The sequence below is a fragment of the Hibiscus syriacus genome, unplaced genomic scaffold (assembly GCF_006381635.1).
Source record: "Hibiscus syriacus cultivar Baekdansim isolate YM2019G1 unplaced genomic scaffold, ASM638163v2 tig00110500_pilon, whole genome shotgun sequence".
Lineage (NCBI taxonomy): Eukaryota > Viridiplantae > Streptophyta > Magnoliopsida > Malvales > Malvaceae > Hibiscus > Hibiscus syriacus.
In genome coordinates this window covers 2,254,601-2,275,501 of record NW_024062762.1, presented here as the reverse complement: position 1 = coordinate 2,275,501, position 20,901 = coordinate 2,254,601, and the positions used below count along the sequence as shown (strand labels likewise).

Below are 20,901 nucleotides of genomic sequence, written 5' to 3'. Positions count from 1 at the left end.
ATGCAAAGCAACATTTTTACTTTTAGGGTAAATTATGAATTTAGTACCTAAACTATCAGTTTTGATATGTTTTAATATATAATCTTTTAATTTTTCAAAACTATATCTAAAGTTTAGTTTTTATTTCATTTTAGTACCCCATTGTTAAAAATTTTAGTACACCATTCAAAATTTAACGTTAAGTTTTGAAAATATTAAAAGTTTAGTTACTAAAAAGAGCCAAAACTTATAGTTTAGATACTAAACGCGTTAAGTTTTTAATGGAGGGGTATTAAAATGAAATAGAAACTAAACATTTAATATGGTTTTGAAAAAATTAAAAGTTTAGATACTAAAACAGATTAAAACTGATAATTTAGATACTAAATGAATAATTTACCCTATTATTTAAAACCGCGAGAGTAGGTGTTCAAGCAGCAGGAGCATCCTCGAGTTTTGCATTAACGTTTGGCTTAACACTGTATGGATCAATGTCCACAGTTGACTTGTATCCTTCATCAGTCACTTCTACATTGCTGGTAGACTTCTCCAATTTTTCTTTGATTTTGTCCCATTCAATTGTTTCTTTTTTAGTAATCTCAGTATAAACCTGCAGTTGAAATAGATCTAATTTGTGTAAAAAAATGATGGAATTGTTTCATTTGGTTGTCACCAACAAAGAAAAAAAGTTAAAATCTTGGGTAAACTACATATTTAGTCATCTACCTATTTTTATAGTTCTGTTTTGATCACCCAATTATTATTTTTTAAATTATACCTAACGTTATGTGTTAGTTTCGTTTTGATCACAAGAGAAAAAAAACAGAAATGTTGTGCGTCATTAACTTGTGATAACAAATCAGCATCAACCTTAATTTTTTTTAACTACAGATGACTAAAACAAAACTAAAAGGTAACATTAAGTATTGTTTTAAAAAAGAATATTTGAGTTACCAAAACAAGAAATTAATGTCGATAAAAAATCTATAGAAAATCAATGGAAAATTATATGCACCTTGTTATCATCTAACGTATTGCTCCACGCAACAACCCACTTAATGTCTTGATTGACGACGAACACAAGCCCGCCTTCGGAGCATCCTAAAAAGGAATCGGCCAATTGCATAAAATATCGTGTCTGTTGCGACGGAACATTTACCGGCGGCTTTGAGGTTCCACACCAATCTATTTTATCAAGCCTGCCGAAATCTTGGTCGGTTCTATTGTTGAGGTACACCTCCGTCGATATCGGAGGACCAACCTTGCTTGGAGCATTCATCGTCTAAGTTTGATAGTTCCAAGTACCTTACGCTATTGGTTTGGTTTCGTTGTAGACACCCATATATATATATATGCTAGTTTGCACCCCAAATGACGATGGACCATCTGTTCACACCCAGCCAGTAAATAAAGACAAGGGTAAACTACTTATTTGGTCACCCACCTATTACTTAGTTTCTCTTTTGGTCATTCAATTATTATTATTTTTTTAAAAGAAAATCTTGCCTAGTGTTAGGTAACATTATATTTTTAACGGTGATGTTGATATGTCGCCATATGATATTGCCATGTCAACATTAAAATTAATACGAAAAAAATATCACGTCATTATCACTGTTAATTTCCTTGGTAAACTACGTATTTAGTCATCTACTTATTCATGTGGTTTCGTTTTGATCACCCAACTATTTTTTTCTTTCAAAATCATATGTAACAATATGTTTTAGTTCCGTTTTGGTCACCCGTCATTAAAAAAATTAAGAATGATGTTAACGTGACACCATAACGTAACGTCGCCTCAACATTGAAAATGGTTTTTAAAAAACATCTCATGAGCATCACCGTTATTTTTTTTACAGCGGAGGAATAAAACAAAATTAAAAAAAAAACAACGTTAGATATGATTTTGAAGAAAATAATAGTTGAATGACAAACAAAAATTAAATATTAGGTGAGTGATCAAATAGATAATTCATACCCATAAAAGTAAAAATACTGCCTAAATAAATATTTTTTTTAGCTGGAAATTACAATGAAACACTGGTCCCTCCAAAGTGTAGAACTCTGGACCATCATTATGCTTGATTTTAACTTTAATCGTCTGTACCATGTGGTTGTTATAACTATATTGCAAGATTAAATATTTCAATATTAGCTTCTGACATGTATGTTTCACGTGTTGGTTTTACTTTAATTATTTCATATGTGGTTGTTATAACTAAATATCTCTCTTTACTATATAAAAGACTATATATTTTAATATTGGCTTTGTCTCGTGCGATCTGTTGATTTTAATTATTTTAATTAATTTTTTTATAATTTATTCATTAATATTGATGCTTAATAAAAATATTTATCTAATTTATTTTTTATTAAATGATTAAGTTATATTTTTATGATTATTTAAAAGTGTATACTAATGTTAATTTAAATGGTAAACTATCCATTTAGCACCTAAACTATCAATTTTTGTTTGTTTTAGTACTCAAACTTTCAATTTTTCAAAACCAAATCTAACGTTTAGTTTTCATTTCATTTTAGTATCTCTCCGTTAAAAACGTAACGCGTTTAATATCTAAACTATCAGTTTTGGTTCGTTTTAGTGCCTAAACTTTCAATTTTTTCAAAACTTAACGTTAAATTTGGAATAGTGTACTGAAATGAATCAAAAACTAAAGTTTTTAACGATGGGTACTAAAATGAAACAAAAACTAAACTTTAAAAATGCTTTTTAAAAAATTGAAAGCTTAGATACTAAAACGGACCAAAACTAATAGGTTAAATAATAAATACGTAATTTTAAACGAATTTTAAAGTACTATTCAAAAAATAGTATTGTGGTGGAACTCAATTAATATTAATCTACGTAAAAATTAATAAAATATTGAAAAATAAATTTATTAATTTATTTAAATTAAAAATAAAAATTGAGATATAATTTTATTAATTTATTTAAATTTGAAATCAAGAAAAATTCTCCTTAAGTAAATATTTATACCAAATCTTGCATGCCCATGATTTTAAAGTCGAATTATTCCATCATTCCAAAGCATATTGGAAAGTGTAACACCCTTACCATGTCCAAAAGTTTAATCATACAAACAATGTTACTCTCCAGTTTTAAAAGAGTTCGATTTTACAATCGATTTGAACTCCATTTTTTTTTTTGGAATTTCACTACAATTAATCATCATACATGGATCAAATTGTGTAACACCCTCAAAACGATGTGGCTGATTCGATCTGATTCGGGGTGTCACATTAAGGTCACCGGAATGACCCAAGTAAAATTCCAGGAAACATAAAATTTTTGTTAAACCTTTTCAACCATAAAACATTTTATAAATAAAAACACAATTTAAAAAATAATTCATTCATATAATAAAACAATAACTGAAAATGCCACATATCAAATAAATTACAAACTCAATATAAAAATAATGTGACCTACATGCCCCCTAATTCTATGGGTATCGTACTCGTGAGCTATACCGAGGGAACTCCCATTGCTGATGTCGATATCTGCTGATGTCGATATCTGCTGATGATTGATTCTTTTAACCTAAAATAGTAAATAACAGAGTGAGTTTTGGGAAAGCTTAGTAATACAAAACTATTAGATAATGCTAAAGGACAAGTAGATATGACAAAGAATAAAACTTGCTTATTGATCCTGAAATATATAGATTCTAGGGATGAGTTGAGGTTTATTATTTAAATCTTCATGTAATAGCCATGAAACCTATAGTTCAGAGGAGGCATTCATATGGAAAAATTTAAGAGATTGAAATGGGGTGCCTAATGTGTTCCCATAAAACCATAAATAAGTGTGCGAGTAGTTTAAAAACAGTAGTAATTTATTTCAAGAAATAGATTTTCAAATCACATTAATACCCTCTAACCAAACACTGATATGTAGTTCTGCATAATTGCATCCATAAGGACTTACCCTAGGCCATTTGGGCGTAGGAGCCAACCTAATGGAGCACCTTGGGTCCATAAGGACTTACCCTAGCCGAAGCGTAGGAGTGACCTAAAGGAAGTACCCCCATGTCCATAAGGACTTACCCAATGCACAAAGAAAAGCAATCACCTGAGGGGAGTTCCCTCATGTCCATAAGGACTAACCCAATACACAAAGCAAAGGAGCCACAAGAGGTGAGTGTCTCTAGCTCCATAAGGACATACCCAATGCACAAAACAAAGGAGCCACCTTATGGGAGTTCCCCCGGGTCCATAAGGACTTACCCTATGCACAAAGTGAATGAGCCATCCTAAGGGAATGCCTTAGGATCCGTAAGGTCTTACCACTAGACCCATTGAGCCCAAGAGCCCACCCTTGGACCCAAGGATGGCCTTAGGTTCATAAGGAATTACCAACTTAATCAGATCTAAAACTGATGAACTCCATAATACATACTAGAAGTACCCCAATATAAATTAGAGAAAACACATAATAAACAATAATCAATAATATTAGAGGTCAGGAGCCAGATATCTTATATAAAAAAATAGAGATTAAAGACTGGATTTTTATTTCAGATATCAAAGTCATATTTTTTTTATCAAAGAAAACATCTTTTTAGGGATTATACTAGAGGATTCAGATATTTTTTAGATGCACTAGGTAAATATCAAGAAGGAAATATAAACTTCTGCAAGTTGATCGAATTTCGGAGATGAGATTCTTACAAAATATGTTCGGTTTCTAAGTGACTTAATCAAACCTTTAGGATTTGCTACTTCAGGAACACTTAGGATTCAAAGGCACCATGAAAGTATTTAGGAACTTTTACATCAAAATTTACTAAGTTTCAAATGTAACCAGAATGATTCCAACATTTAGGTCATCCAAGGCATTTTAGACATTTTGATTCTTGAAGAATTCTTAGTATTCAAGATTTATACTGAATTATCAGGAGTTCGAGTCCATTCGAACCAAAAGATCCCAACACTATGATACCTGTCAATTATTCGGATTGAGATACTTCACGAATTTTCACCTCTTATAGTTGATTTCACTAGTTGAACTGATCACCTTTAAAATCATCAATGAGCAGATCTCGAGAAGATAAACATGCTTTGGTGGGTCTTTATCTTATTTATGTATTGCAATAGTATCAAGAATGATAGACATGTTTGGGTCGTGCTTCATAACCTTTAAGACCATAAAATAATTAGCTTTACATGTGTTTTTAAATTTATTCCATGACATAAACTTAGTTTTAGGTTGTGAGCGTATATAGATAATTTCAGCACTCAAAGTTATTCTAGTCATTTTGGTGCTTATCGTTTGCTCATTAAACTTGGTATTATTCCTTATCAGTCTTCTAGTCCTTTATACAAGTCGTAAGAGTTTTATTCAGTTTACTTCCTTTTTACCGTATCTGGATCGAGTTTTGCAGTAATTAACTACACATAATTTACCAATAATATTCATTCATGCAATCACCAATATCAATGTGTTCCATAAAGCAAGCAAAAAGTAGTAATGTATTACCTCGATTTTCAAGTCACATCACTCGATCATTTAAATTCTATTCAATCTCACTTTTACTTGAATTCGAGGTCCCAAAATATCTCGGATACATAGCAAAATAATTGATGCTAGAAACAAAACTTAATTGGGAAAACAGATCGAATCGAAGGATAAAACACTGAAAAATAATTTATTAGGTTTGAATTTAGTGAAACAGACTTTGGATTAAGACTTGGGACGTTGAAAAACATATAATACGATTTTTCAAAAAATTTAACTTTTTTTTGTCAAAGTCAACATTCAACACTAGTTAGGTCAAAGACCAACTCTAGTCAACAGCTCGTGACTCGGCTCGATTCAAGGCTTGGTTTAGTTCCTGCTTGACTTAAACGGCTCAGGTGGCTCAACTTAAATGACTCGTACCAGTTTTGCTAATTCAAATTGATCCAACCGATTCAAGAGGGTCTCATGGCTGGAAACTTTCCCCACATGCAGAGAGTGATGCGTGGGCACGTGCGGTGACCTTAGTTGTCAGAATTCCACCAAAACTTCCAGATTTGTAAATCAAAGGCCGATGAGTCCGTTGTGGTGCTGTTTTCTGATGAATGTTAACGAAAAAGAGCATTTCAAAGTATCAAAACTTCTTCAATGATGATGGACAAAGCTCTATGAAAAAGAAACGATAATGGGGTAAACGGATCGAGTTTCGGTTGGAACCACTCAAGGAGTTCAACGGCATAGGCCGTGAGGACATAGGACACAAGAGTCAATCAAAAAATTGAAGAATATCAAGGGTGGGAATTTGGGTTTCGATGAGTAAACAAACATCGATTCACGATGAATGATGACATTTCAAGGCAAGGGACAAGGGGTTTTTGGTCAGATAGATGTGGTGCTTCAATCAGTGGTGGCGGTTACAAGCACGGTGGTGATTCAATGGTGAAGGCGACGAACGACGATGATGGGTTTGATTTTTAGGGATTTGATTCAAAATGGATTAAGGTTTTAAAAACCCCATCTAAAACTCAAAAATTTATTTTGTTTAAAATAAAACTAGAACAGTGCCTTAACCGCTAAGGCGTAGACACCCATCACCTATAGGTCAGGAGTTTAAATTGCGTCAGCCACTCCGTTATGTTTTTTCTTGGTGGCATAAAATGGGTAAATCAAGGATAGGTCCTTGAACTTCTTAAGATTTAAAAACTGGCCTAAAGTTTTCAGAACCTTTTGAATTGGTCCCCAAAAATTAATTAGATGAATTTAATTTGAAATTAACTGAAAATAGGGGTGTTACAAATTGAACTCAAATTATAACACGTAGCATTATTTAAAGTTAAAAAAAAAGCATTCAAGGACTAATAAACAAACAAGTGTAAACATCATGGGTATTACTAAAATTTATCAAATTACAGTTCTAATATCTCACGTGCCCCAAGTCATTAAAAATTATTAGATCGACTAGGCTTACCATGTCATTTGTGGCCAGAGTCGTCTCGAATATTTTTGGGTACTGAGTGAAAACTCAAAAAAAGGCTCTTATAAAAAAAAAGTATATTCTATCACTGTAAAAAATTAATTTAATATCATAGAAAATGATCAAATTTTTTTAACATTAATTTTATTATTTTGTTAAGAAAACACTTTAAATAAGAGAATAAAAAATTGAATGTGGTTATGAATTATGATATGAAGTTTGATTTTGAATAATAAATTTAAAAATAAAGAATAATGTATTATGTTATCATTATATTGAGATTGGAGAAGACTATGAGTTAAATAATATTGGTAAATTGAAAAAGACAATTTGTAAAAAAATAGACAAATATGATTAGATTTAATCCTAGGTTTTATCTTATGTAATGAACCTTGAGACTATCTGAGATGAGTGCTAGAAGAGATCGTCGACCTTCTCGTGTGTAAGGTCAATCTGCTAGATTCGCTGATCCGATTGAGGACCTACCACTGCCAATAGTAGACCTTCCCGCCCCTTCTTGCCATTCAGTTTTGAGAGATCCACCACTTGCTCCTGGTATAGATATGACGACACCTGTTAGAGGAGCGTCAATTGAGCAGACATTTTTTTAGCTGATTCAGGGGGCAGTCAGAGCAGCAAGTGTCACACCTGAAGTTCCAATTACATAGACCTTGTCGCCAATGTGGTTAGGACCTTTTGAGGCCCAACTAGAGGAGATCCTACTGAGGCCGATGACTGGCACTATCATACTAAGAGGCGCGTGGATCAACTGGGTTTGGATCTACAGAAGTGATATTTGGGAGACATATCGATGTTGAATGGGAATGCACATACTTGGTTGGAGTCTGTAGTGAGCAGTGTTCCTACTGATTGCCTAACGTGGAATTTCTTCAAGGAGCTTTTAGGAATAATTTTCTTGGAGAGTGCTATATGGCTAAGAGGCGACTACATTTTTAGGATTTGGTTCAGGGATATATAACAGCCTCTGAGTATGAGATGGAGTTCTTGAAGCTATTGAAGTATGGTACTAGCCTGATTTCTACTAAGAGATCACCCGAGGACTCAAATATAAGTTGCGTAGGCAGGTGGTGACCCATTAGGATGAGGTATTTGATACTCTGGTGAGCAGAGCGACAGAAATTGAGGAGGTTGAGGCCATGGCTCCTGTTAAAGGCCAAGTAGATCAAGAGCGATCTAGGAGGACTTCTGACCCAACTGAGTCTTCTGCATGCCATGGGAAGAGGACTCGTACTTATGCTCTCTAGAGGAGTAATACCAGCTCTAGGCCTGCAACACCTTCACCCCCAGCAATTAGTCGCGATGATTTTTTAGGTTTCTCTCCTTTGTTGAAATGTGAGCATTGTGGCAATCATCATGGGGGAGAATGTTAAAAAAATGGATACCTATTATCGATGTGGGTCTAGTGAGCATTTCCTTAGAAATTACCCACATCTAGCCATTTTAGAGTGTGCACCTACTCAGACTCCTGTACATTTATAGCCTTATGTTCAAACCCCAGCTAAGGGACGTAACTAGGGGAAAGCTTCCGGATCTATTTCTAAGGCTAACGCTAGAGCCCGTTCACATCAGAGTAGAGGGCCAGTGGTATCTGTGGCTAGGCAGTCAGTTCTTATGTATGCTACTCTTCACAACTCTTATAAAGTATTAGTAGATTTCACCTATTGTTAAAAAACAAGGTAAATTTTCTGGTGAACTTAACGAGTAACAAGTCGAGCAACAAGTTTTTTTAATAAACACGAGTCGAGAAAAATTTTAACGAGCTTAATGAGCAACGAGTCGAGTTGATCAACAATTTTTTTTAACGAGTACGAGTCAAGCACTGCACAGCTCGTGATCGACTAGCTCGATAAACAACCATAGTTCCGACATTAGGGAACACCTAAGGACATCAACACAGAGAAAGCACCAAAAGGCAAACAAAATTGCAAAACAATTAAAGACCAAATAATTAAGGTAAAGATCTATTTGGAGGCAAAACACTAAACAATATCATAATAAAAAGATATTTTTTCTCCTTATAATAAAAACACCATACATGACTCAAATTACTTGAAACATCAAATAACATCTTAAATTTAAAATATAAAAGCGTACATTAACGGAAAACTTTAACACAAGTCATTTATTACGCCACATTTCTAAATTTAGTTGTGCATTCATAGCACATCTTAAATTTTCTCAATTTTTGCATTCACGTTCGGTTTGACCTCGTTCAGATTAATGTCAACAGTTGATTTGTATCCTAAATAAGTCGCTTCTGCATGTTCTTTAGATGCTTTCACTTGTTCTAGGTAGAAGTCCCAGTTAAGATAAGAGTCGGTAGTAATCGCAGTATAGACCTGCAGTTGAAAAAGATTTAATTGAAGTAAAAATTGTTTGTTACTATCAAAGAAAAAATAGAATAACATTGAATTGATGCTTACCTTGTTGGCTTCATCCATCATATTCCTCCACACAATAACCCACCTAATGTTATCTTTGATAACATACGCAGCTCCGCCTTCGGAGCTTCCTGCATAGGAATCGGCCATGTGCCTAAAATATCGTGTCTGTAGCGACGGAACATTTAGCGGCCGATCTCCTCCCCCGTACCAATCTTTTTTGTCATAAATGCTGAGATCGTAACCGGTTTGGTTGTTAAAATACACCTCTGTATATATTGCAGGACCCTTACCAGTTGGAGCAGCCATTGTCTTAGTTTGATATTTCCAAGTAGTTTATGCTATTGATTTGGTTGTGCTGCGATTTGTGTGCTATACTAGACATCCTTTTATATACTAGTTTGCAGCCAAGAAGTTATAATATTTTTTATTTTACCTTGAAATCACATCGGAACACGTGATTTGTGCATTGGGCAGAATTGAATTAAGTCCATGTGCTGATCTCTCCGATGTGTAACGCCCGGGAACATCATTAACTGCTTTAAATGTGGTTGTTATAACTATATTGCAAGAATAAATATTTGGGTAAACTATACAATAGTCCTTTGACTATAGGGTACTTCTTTATTAAGTCCCTCGACTAATCAAAGATACAAAATCATCATTCGACAATAAAGTGTTGCTTTCCTGAGTTCCATAATTATTAAAACTTATAAAATGATCAACCAACTATTCATATGTTCCAAACTCGTCATTTTTCGTTAAAAAATTGGTGTATATATGATTTGGACATTAACATGATGACTTGGATATGATAGTTGTTTGAGATTCTGAATAACATTAATTTTTTAACGGAAAATGATGAGTTTGGTTAATGTTTTAACGAGTTCAGACTAACGTTAATTTTTTAATAGAAAATGACGAGTTTGAAACATAAGAATAGTCGGGCGACCATTTTGTAACTTTTAATAGTTGAAGAATTTAACAAAGCAAAAAATGATAATCAGATGACCATTTTGTAAGTTTAATAGTAAGGGAACTCAATAAGTCATCACTCTATATATAGTCAGGGGAGTATTTTGTGTCCTTTGCCCTAAATATTTAAATATATTTTGTGTTGACCTAATTTGTTCTCCTTTTTAAGATATATATATATATATATATAATACTATAAATATTTCAATATTCAACTATCATTATCATCCCATGTGAATTTTTTTAAGTTTTCTATACTTTATTTAATTAATAAAAAATTTAGTTTGTGTTTATGAGAAAAATCTGGTTGTGACTATTGTTGGCACTTCAACCCTTTTAATTTGGATGAAGAATTGCGGTTGGTGGTTTCAATGAATTGAAGAAGATGGTATTCGATGTGAAGAGCAATAATCAAGAAGTAAAAAGAGAGTGCAAGAGTCCTTCTCTAGTCATGTATGATGCCTTATATACTGACCCTATTTCGGATGTGAGGCCTAAGGTCATGATGTTATTCATACGATGACATGGCTTGTAGATATTATTGCCATATTGTAGATTTGGCTAGGGCATATCATGTGGGACAAGTAAATTTGGCAAGGTCATATTGCAGATTTGGCTAGGTCATGTAGATATTAATGTCATATTGTATATTTGGCTAGGTCATGTAGATATTAATGTCATATATATTGTAGATTTGGCTAGGGCATATAATGTTAAGGGAATGTAGTTGTTCAAAGGACATAGAACACTAGAGGCTCCTCAAAACTCCATTGGCTTCAATAGATGGAGGACCAACAACAAATGTGTGGTTTGGAGAAGGAACAACACTTGTCATAGATATTATTGTCATATTGTAGACTTGTGCTGTATCATTGGTGTAGTCTGAAGGCATAGAGCTATGACCGTTAGGAAGAAGTTGTGCTGTCCAATTATTTAAGAGAAAAGTTAGGGATAAAATCCCTAATTACATCCGTACGAGTGATCCAAACTCTTGAGAATGTGTTGAGGGATTGTGTGATCGACTTCCAAAGCAGTTGGTAACATTATTTGCCATTAGTTAAATTCGCTTATAATAACAATTATTAGGTGGGAACATTATTCGTTACTAGCTAAATTTGCTTATAATAACAATTATTATTTGAGAATATTATTTGTCACTAGCAAAATTCGCTAATAATAACGACTATCAGGACAAATTCCATATGATCCGTAATCATATGAAGGAGACTTTTAATAAACATAAGTTATATAGCAATATGAAGAGGTTGGTCCGTTTTTGAGATTTTAATGGTATGGAACAAATATAGAAATTAGGTCCTAATAATAAGTATAGAAAAAATTAAATTATAACAACAAGCAAAACTAAATAAATTTACTTGTAAATTGGTTTTTTATTATGTTTAATAAATTACCTAATAAATACATTAAATGTTAAATAGAAAATAATAAGAAATTTTATTAAACATCAAATTCCTCACACAAAACAAGCATGATCATCTTTTAAATATGTACATGTTAGATTTTAATTTTCTCTAAAATAAAAAGTAAAAGAGTAATTTAAATATATCACATCAACATCGTTTGGATAAAAAAATATAATGTTAAATGTGATTTTGAGAAATAATAATAATTTGATTACAAAAAAAATTTAAATAATAAATTAGTGAGTATATAAATAATTATTATTTTTTTAATCATATGTGAAATTACAACTTTGAGCCGGGGGCAAGGGAGATACCTCTTGCCCATGCTCAAGGACGAGCCTGTGAAGAGGAGAAACTAAAAACATTTAAAAACATTTTGGAAAAACTGGGACCCACACAAGGGGTTTAGCCACTTTACCTGCGACACCTTCAAAGCATTAATTGCCACGAACCCATAATGTTTTTTTTATCTGGAAATTGCATAGGAATACGTGTGATTTGTAACCGGGAAAAATTGAACTAAGCCCATGTGCTGGTCTCTTCAAAGCATTATGTTTTTTTATTGTTTTCCATGTGGTGCTTGTAACTATATTGTTTCATGTGGTAGTTGTAACTATATTGCATGACTAAATATGTTAAGGGTAAATTATACGTATAGTATTTAAAGTATCGTTTTTATTTTTTTAATATTTAAACTTTCAATTATTTTTAAAATCATGCCTAAAGTTTACTTATTGTTTCATTTTAGTACCCGGCATTTACTTTTTATTTCATTTTAGTACCCATCGTTAACTTTTTGTTTCATTTCAGTACCTAAATTTTTAATGGCGGGGTATTAAAATGAAACAAAATGTAAACTATATGTATGGTTTTGAAAAAAATTAAAGTTTAGATACTAAAATAAAACAAAAGTGATAGTTTATGTATTAAACATGCATTTTACTCATATTTTCGACATATGATCCACATGTTGGCTGTACTTTAATTACAGTAGAAACTCTTTAAATTAATACTCGGTAAATTAATAAACTCTCTAAAATAATAAATTTGTCCGGTCCCGACTTGGGCCAATGTAAAAAATTGAAAAACTCGATAAAATAATAAGATAATAATTTTTCATGAGATCCCTTTATAATTTTCGGTCTCAAGAAAATCATAAATTAATAATTCATATAAACTGAAAAAAATATATTACCCTCTATTGAAATATGATTCAATAGTTGTATATTTTCCTTTAAAGTTCAAGTCTATTTGGAGCTTATTATTAATTTAACTCATCTCTTGCAACGTAATTCTAAGAGGCATAGATTAATTTACCTTTTTGTTTGGTATGTACAATATAATTACTGCTTTTATTAATAAATTAATAACTCTCTAAATTAAAAAATTTCTCCGGTCCTGACATTATTAATTTATAGAGTTTTAACTGTAGTTGATACCAAGTTGTTATAACTAACTTATTATTTTCTTAAAATAAATGCACGACTTCAAATATTTTTAATATTTAATTATCATTATCATTATGCATGAATTAAATAATCTCAGTGATTTATAGATTCTTATTATCTTTTGAGGTCTCGAGTTATATCATCGCATATATAAAAATATGAGTTTTTAATATTAAATAGTTAATAGTCTTTAAACAGATACTATAGCATATTCATCTTAGATTATTAAAAAAACTATCACTATTATCCCATGTAAATTTGCCAATTACATTGGCCAATGTTCCTGCATGTACCAGGAATCTAATTCCCGTTCCCGTTGGAGTAAAAATATTTCTTTAGTTACTTTTTTAAGTACAAAAAATTAATTAATATGAGAATGCATATATAAGATAAGAATACATCACTTTTAAAGTAAATAATATTGATAAAATAAAAAGATTAGGATTGAAAAAAATATTATATACTTAAAATTTATAGTTTAAGACTTTTAAAATACTAAAATCGAGTTTTAGCTCAATTGATATTATTGTTATTATTGAAAAAATTGATTTTTTTAAACTTTGACGCATATTCTTAATGAGTAAAGGTGGAGGTTCGAATCATAAAATTATAGTTTTATATTTTATTCTATGAGATCTTTACAACGATATATCATATACTCAAAATAGTTAAATGATAAATAAAAAATTAATGCTCAAAGTAAGCTACTTGTTAATTATGCTCATCAAAATGAAAAACTTATATCCCACATTGGTTGGATACAAGTGTGGGAAAGTTTTATGTACATGAACCAATTTGTGTATTGTAATTGTGCAATAAAATTTTTTGCTTTTTGTACAAGTGTAAAGGGTGTAAATTGGGTTGCATGCCAGATGTTGCTAAATGTTTGGCTTAATCAAGGGCATGTGAATAATTTTAGCCCAATACGAAAAATATTTTGTTGAATAATTTTTCAGTGTGAATCTCAAACTTAAACCATGTAAACTTGGACTTTCAAACGTTTTTGGTGACATAAGAAGATGATGTTATAGTTCATGTTACTGCTTTGCTCATATCATTGTCGTATCTTGGAAGACACACGATCAACGTTTCTCTAATATCATAGGAAGGATTAAATTTATCTTAAGAAAACAATGTAAAGAGGCCTCAACAACATTGTTTATCTAAATCCACGACTACATATGAATAAACAATTTCGTTCTTTAATTTTAATTATGTATTTATTTTTTTGTTCAATTCAATTATTGTTCTTTAGATTAATATTTTTCATTTAATCTTAAGACAGATCTGATACTTATAATCCTAGACGAAAAAATCTGATATTTTTTAATCTTAATATAAGACATACATACAAATTATTTTATTTATTTATTTGATTAATCTAGGGTGATTATAAGTGGTAATATTTATTCTGAAGACTTTCAACCATTTAACAATGAACGCTTAAATACCCTGTAAACGTTGGTGGTCGAATCTAAGACATCTAAAGATAATAATCAACTTTAGTCCTTTAATTAGGGGATAATTCGATTTAGCCCTCGCCTTAATGCCCAATGATCCATTTTGATTATTCCACTCAATAATTTAGGGTTATTATTAGAGCCTCCACTTTAGCCTTAATTTCACTTTATTCCTTTAATTAGGGGATAATTCAATTTCGCCCTAACCTTATTGGTCGATGGTCCATTTCGATTACTCGATTCAATAATTTATTAGGGTTAATATTAGAGCCTTCATTTTTAGGTTTAGTCCTTTAGGTTCTTTAAATTTCATAATTTGACACTTTAGGTTAGGGGAGCCTTAATTAACCCACCTAGTATAATTTGGTTCAATAAATTAATTGTTTGCTCACATCGTGATTTCAAAACAAGGCAATGTTCATTTATCAAGAAGTTAATAGTCTATCATCCGCATTATGCTCAAGCGATGACACTGGTAATTCCCGAAGTAAGTGGACATCTTTTTCAAAACCCTACATCATGATTTCAAAATCATCGAGGCAATGTTTTTCTTTTGAAATTGATAATGAAACTTTTGCAAAAATGCTCGAGGGTGGTCGTTACTGATCTTGGTAAACTAACATCCTCTTCAAATTTTGCATCTATACTGGGTTTTAAATTAAATAAAACATCAAACTCAAAATTTTTGATTTTAAAATATAGGGTAATTGAATAGGTATTAATTTTTGGGCGATGTGGGATGTTAATCCTTCTCCACACGTAATTAACTAACTAAATTCGCTTATAATAACAATTTAGTTGGAAACATTATTTGTCACTGGCTAAATCCGCTTATAATAACAATTATTTGCGAAAAAGAAACTTTTGGTCCCAAGCCTGATTTGGGAAACCCAAGCCTGATTTTCTCTCTTATAGGTGGATCTGTAATCACAAGTTATTTAGCAATATAAAGACGATAGACTAAATAACATTTTTTTCATATATAAAAAACCGGAACATGTTTTGGGAAACCCAAGCCTGATTTTCCCTCTTATAGGTGGTAACGAAAAATAGAGGGAAGCAAAACCTATTTTGGCGCGTAGTAAAGCACGAATCCACAAACCATACAAGGGGCTTAGCCATCTACTCAACACCTTCAAAGCATTAATTACAACGATCCCATAACATAATTTTGTTTTAACTGGAAATTACGTTGGAATACGTGCGATTTGTAACCGGGCAGAACCGAATTAAGTCCATGTGCTGGTCTCTTCAAAGCATTATGTTTTTCTTATTGTTTTTCATGTAGTGGTTGTAACTACATTGCAAGACTAAATACTTCGCTGTTAGTTTTCGACATATGATCCACATGTCGGTTGTACATTAATTATTTGATACCAAGTTGTTATAACTAATTTATTCTTTTCTAAAAAATATACGACTTCAAATATTTTTAATATTTAATTTTCATTATTATCTCGTACAAAGCAAATAATTTTAGCAGTTAAGTGATTGTTTTTTTAGGTTTCGAGTTGGAGTATTGCATATACGAGTATGAATTTTTATTTTTAAATGATTAAAAGTATTTCAACAGATATTATCATGTCGGATTTTTATTGGATGCGCTTGTTAATCTTTATAGCAATTTGTTACTTCTTTAGATTTAATACACACATTTATCTAAAACAAATATTAGTATATGATCAAACAAGTGTAATACTTTTTATTTTTTCCGTTCCTCCATATAATAAAAGAGCCATACATCACTTAAACAAAATAATATTAAGAGAAGATTTACGTCACCTCTTTATTTTTAATTAAGTAAAGAAATGTTACATTTTTAACATAAATATTAAAGTTCGAACTCATATAAAAAGAGACAAGATGAATATCATATGCCACTTAATCTGTTCAATGCAAGCAAAGCTGCAATATTACGAGTTAAAACTACGATAATAGGAGATCATGCAGTATTAGTCCTTACGAGTTTTCCAATAACGTTTGGCTTAACGCTGTACGGATCAATGTTAAGAATTGACTTGTATCCAAGTTTTGTCATTTCTACATGGCCGTCTGACTTTACGAGTTGTTCTTTGTAGAAGTCCCAATTAATAGTACTGTCGGTAGTAATATCAGTATAGACCTGCAGTTAAAAACGATTTAACTCATGGTAAATTTGGTTCAATTGTTTCTGCTACTATCTAATAACAAAGAACAAGTAAGAGTAAACTACATGTTTAGTACCTTGACTATCAGTTTTGTTCCATTTTGGCCATGCAACTATTTTTTTGTTTCAGAATCATACCTAACGTTTAATTTTAGTTTGACTATGAGTTTATGGTCACTCACCGTTAAAAATTAAAGAATTGTTAACCTAACATTTTTTAATGTTGATGTGACATTATCTTATGGTGACATATTAGCATCACCGTTAATTTTTTAACGAACAGTGACTAAAATAAAACTAAAAATAAACGTTAGGTATGATTTTAAAACAAAAAAATTGTTGGGTGACCAAAATAGAACAAAAAAGATAGTTGCAGTACCAAACATGCAGTTTACCCAAAAACTAACGATGATGTTAACGTTATATTCTTTAAATTATTTTTCAATGGTGTCGTGGAATTGCCTTACGGAGACGCATCAGAATCACTTTTAATATTTTAACGATGGGTGAATAAAATAGAACCAAAACGTAACTTAGATATGATTTTGAAAAAAAATAATTGGGTGACCCAAATAGAAACTAAGTAACAGGTGAATGATTAAATAGGTAGTTTACCCAAGAAAAACAAATAGGATCCAATAACAGTCAAGTACTCAAGTTTGCTTTTTTTTTTAACATAATGATGAGTTTGGTGCGATGGTATTAAAATGGAATAAAACAGAATTCATGCATACCTTATTATCTTGATCTTTCATATTCCTCCAGACAACAATCCACTGAATGTTTTGTTTGATAAAATACGCCATTCCACCTTCCGAGATTCCGACATCGGAATCGGCCATGTGCTGGAAATATCGTATCTCCTTCAATGGAACATTTTCCGGCTGTTTTCCAGATCCATACCAATCTTTTGCTTCCGACAAGTTGAGATCTTCGACGGTTTGATTGTTAAGATACACATCTGTATAAATCGCAGGACCAACCTTGCTTGGAGCAGCCATCGTCTTGTCTTAGTTTGAAACTTCCAAGTAGCTTATGCTGTACTAGACACCCATATATACTAGTTTGTAGCCCAAAAGATGAGAAGAAGTTGCTATGAAAATAAAATAGTGCCCGCATTTTTATATTTTTTTATCTGGAAATCACGTGGAACACGTCTGATTTGTGTACGGGTAGAACTGAATATAAGTCCAATGTGCTCGTGGATAGAAAGATAAGAGAGTTGACGGGACGGTATTCCCCTGAAAATTTATTGTGAGGATGATCATTCTAATCTAATTTATATTATTTATAATCATCACGATTTGAATTTCTAACATTGTTTAAAGGATCTAGCGCCTTATCCTATTACACCAACCGATTATCGGTAAAATTTTTAAATTCTAATATAAATTAGACATTTTTTTTTGTATTTTGAACTGATATTTTGATTTTATCTCTTGAAATTTTATAATTTCGTTTTCTTAACATAAAATCTTATGTAATGTGCTAATCTCTCTAGAATGTTGTGGTTTGATTTTACTTTTAATCGTTTTTATTAGGATTAATTAAAAAATAGTCAAATTATATTTTTTTAAGTGCCTAAATTATTTTTCTATCAATGTAAGTGCATTTTAAGTGTATGGTTCCTCACTACCATTAAAAAAATTCATGTCAACACTCAAACTGTGACATGAAGTGTATTTATAATTTCTTTAAAAAAAACATTTAAAAAACTTATAATTATTATTGTTTAAAAAAACCTCAATCTTTCTTTAAAATCTCAAAAACAAATTCTCAAAATCCTTATTTTAAAGCATCAACCCCACTCATTGGTCGTCCCCTGCTGCTAAGGCCCTCTCCCATCGTCAGCGGATCATCCCTTGTTGTAGCCTCTCCCCAAAATCCAATTCTATAAACCCAAACCCTATATCTCAAGATTCACATCCCTAAATACCAATTAACAGGTGAGTGGGTGATCGTCGGGGTGATGATGATCGACGACAAAATTAATATATTTTATAGTTTTATTAATTTTGAGGTACTTTTTGAAAAGTATTAAAAATTAATATATATTTTTTTTCAAAAATTTATAAATTTTATTTTTTAAAAAATTAAAAAGGAAATGAAAAATTTTACCACATGTCAAATATTGATTGGTTGATTGATTTTTAACAGATCTTTTTAGCAATCATGATAGAAAACACTTAAAATAATAACGTCGTAAACGAAAAAAATTTCAAATACCTAAGAAAAGAAAAGAGATCTAGTTTAATTTTTTATATTAAGACTTTTTAATTAAATGGTTGTTATAACTATATTGCAAGACTAAATATTTCAAACTTAGCTTCGGACATGTATGTTCCACGTATTTTTTATACTTTAAGCATTTCAGTTGTGGTTGTTGTAACTAGGTCGCTCTTCTTTACAATATAAAATACTCTTTAAATATTTACATATTAATACCGGACATGTAACACGAATTAAGTTGCTTTAGTGATCAAATGAATAGTTATTATTTTTAGAAGTTTTAAGTTCGAACATCAAAGACTACAGAGGTTGATGAACTTTTATTATCAAATTATTAAAAATATTTAAAATAAATACTACATTGATTGTTAATAAAAAAACTTTGGATATGTATGTTCCACGTGTTGGTTTTATTTTAAATTATTTGATTTTTGGTTGTTATAACTAATTTTCGCTTTTTACAATATAAAGACGGTAAATATTTTAACACTATTTTTTTTCTTCTCTTGATCAACATGAAATCCAAATATATTATATTTATTCTCAAACTCTTCACAGTTTGAATTTAAAAGAAAATATTAATTTACTGGTGAATCAAACAGAGTCAACAAATTTGGGGTTGAGAAGAAATTTTCAAGAGCTTTTTACATTTAACAGTTGAGTGACCAAAACAAAAACAATTTGAATGTTTAATGATAAAATTAAAAAAAATAAAAGTAAGTGACAAAGATAGAAACTTGGACAAAGTTGGGTGACAGAAAATATATTACCTTGATAACTAAAAATAAGTTTAACTCCAATTTACATAAAATTAATTAATACAAATATAAGAATAATTTAAATACAATAATACATGAAAAAGTGTATACAAGATACAAATAAATGAATCAATCTACCATAACTTATTTATTAAATAAAAAAAGGTTTCCAAAAAAATATATAGTAAAATTTATAGTGTAACATTTTTAAAATTTTGAGTTTTATTTCAATTGTTATTTTTTTTGTTACAACAATATAAAAATTATGAATCCGAGCGCGTAATATTCTCTAATTCAACATGCTATGACTTGGCACTTTATAGATAATTTATGAAATGTAAAAATAGGGTAAATTATACCAATGACCACTTAACTGTTGCCTCATTTTACTTTAACTAATGATCTTCTAATTTATCAATTAGACCACCTAACCATTTAAGTGTTGTCAATCAAGTCACTTGCCGTTAATACTTAACAAATAAGGTGACGTGGCCGTTAAATATTTTGGTATGATTACACATTTGGCCATTGTTGTTTACATATTCTATCAATTTAGTAATATTTTCAATAAACTAAAATAAGTGTAACACTAGAATAAGATGATGTCAAGTGTCATTGGTGGCAAGTGTAACAATTCGATCGGAGAGTTAAGTTTATTTTAAATTAATATATTTATTTTTCACCAACCAAAATGAGGCCTTTAGATGACCTTTTAATTTAGATGCCTAGAATTGTATCGGCCAATCTCATATTTTTCATGTCAAATCTTGAATTTGACATGTTTTTGGTATATTTTGCCATTTCATTGTTGCTTGTACCAATGAGTACGTCACTGACATAGAAAATAGAATGATGTATCCAATGTTTGTAGTTTTGACATATACATGTTTTCCATATTCATTTATCATGAAATTGTTTGTCATCATGACACTATCAAACTTCTCATGCCATTCTTTTTGTACTTATTTAAGTCCATACAAAGACTTCACCAATCTACATACTTTCCTTTCTTGACCTAAAACTACATGACCCTCAAGTTGTTCTATATATTTCTTCGACAAGATCTCCATTTAGGAAAGTTGTTTTAACATCCATTTGATGTACTTATAAATTTCACGGAGCGGCAA

The 20,901-nt window shown here is 31.0% G+C and overlaps 3 protein-coding genes across 3 annotated transcripts; all 3 read right to left on the bottom strand.

Moving 5' to 3' along the window:
• Positions 1–386: 386 nt before the first annotated feature.
• LOC120129461 lies at positions 387–1,292 on the bottom strand. The gene is made up of 2 exons (XM_039146953.1): positions 995–1,292; positions 387–589 (listed from the first exon to the last, which is right to left on the bottom strand). Exons 1-2 carry the CDS (start codon positions 1,256–1,258, stop codon positions 410–412), a joined length of 444 nt encoding a protein of 147 aa, XP_039002884.1. The 5' UTR covers positions 1,259–1,292; the 3' UTR covers positions 387–409.
• Positions 1,293–8,994: 7,702 nt separating this feature from the next.
• LOC120129486 lies at positions 8,995–9,684 on the bottom strand. Its single transcript, XM_039146970.1, has 2 exons — positions 9,377–9,684; positions 8,995–9,292 (listed from the first exon to the last, which is right to left on the bottom strand). The coding sequence occupies exons 1-2, from the start codon at positions 9,641–9,643 to the stop codon at positions 9,122–9,124; spliced, it is 438 nt and encodes a 145-aa protein (XP_039002901.1). The 5' UTR covers positions 9,644–9,684; the 3' UTR covers positions 8,995–9,121.
• A 6,899-nt stretch (positions 9,685–16,583) lies between these two features.
• Positions 16,584–17,800, bottom strand: LOC120129454. Its single transcript, XM_039146947.1, has 2 exons — positions 17,522–17,800; positions 16,584–16,763 (listed from the first exon to the last, which is right to left on the bottom strand). The coding sequence occupies exons 1-2, from the start codon at positions 17,786–17,788 to the stop codon at positions 16,584–16,586; spliced, it is 447 nt and encodes a 148-aa protein (XP_039002878.1). The 5' UTR covers positions 17,789–17,800.
• Positions 17,801–20,901: the final 3,101 nt, after the last annotated feature.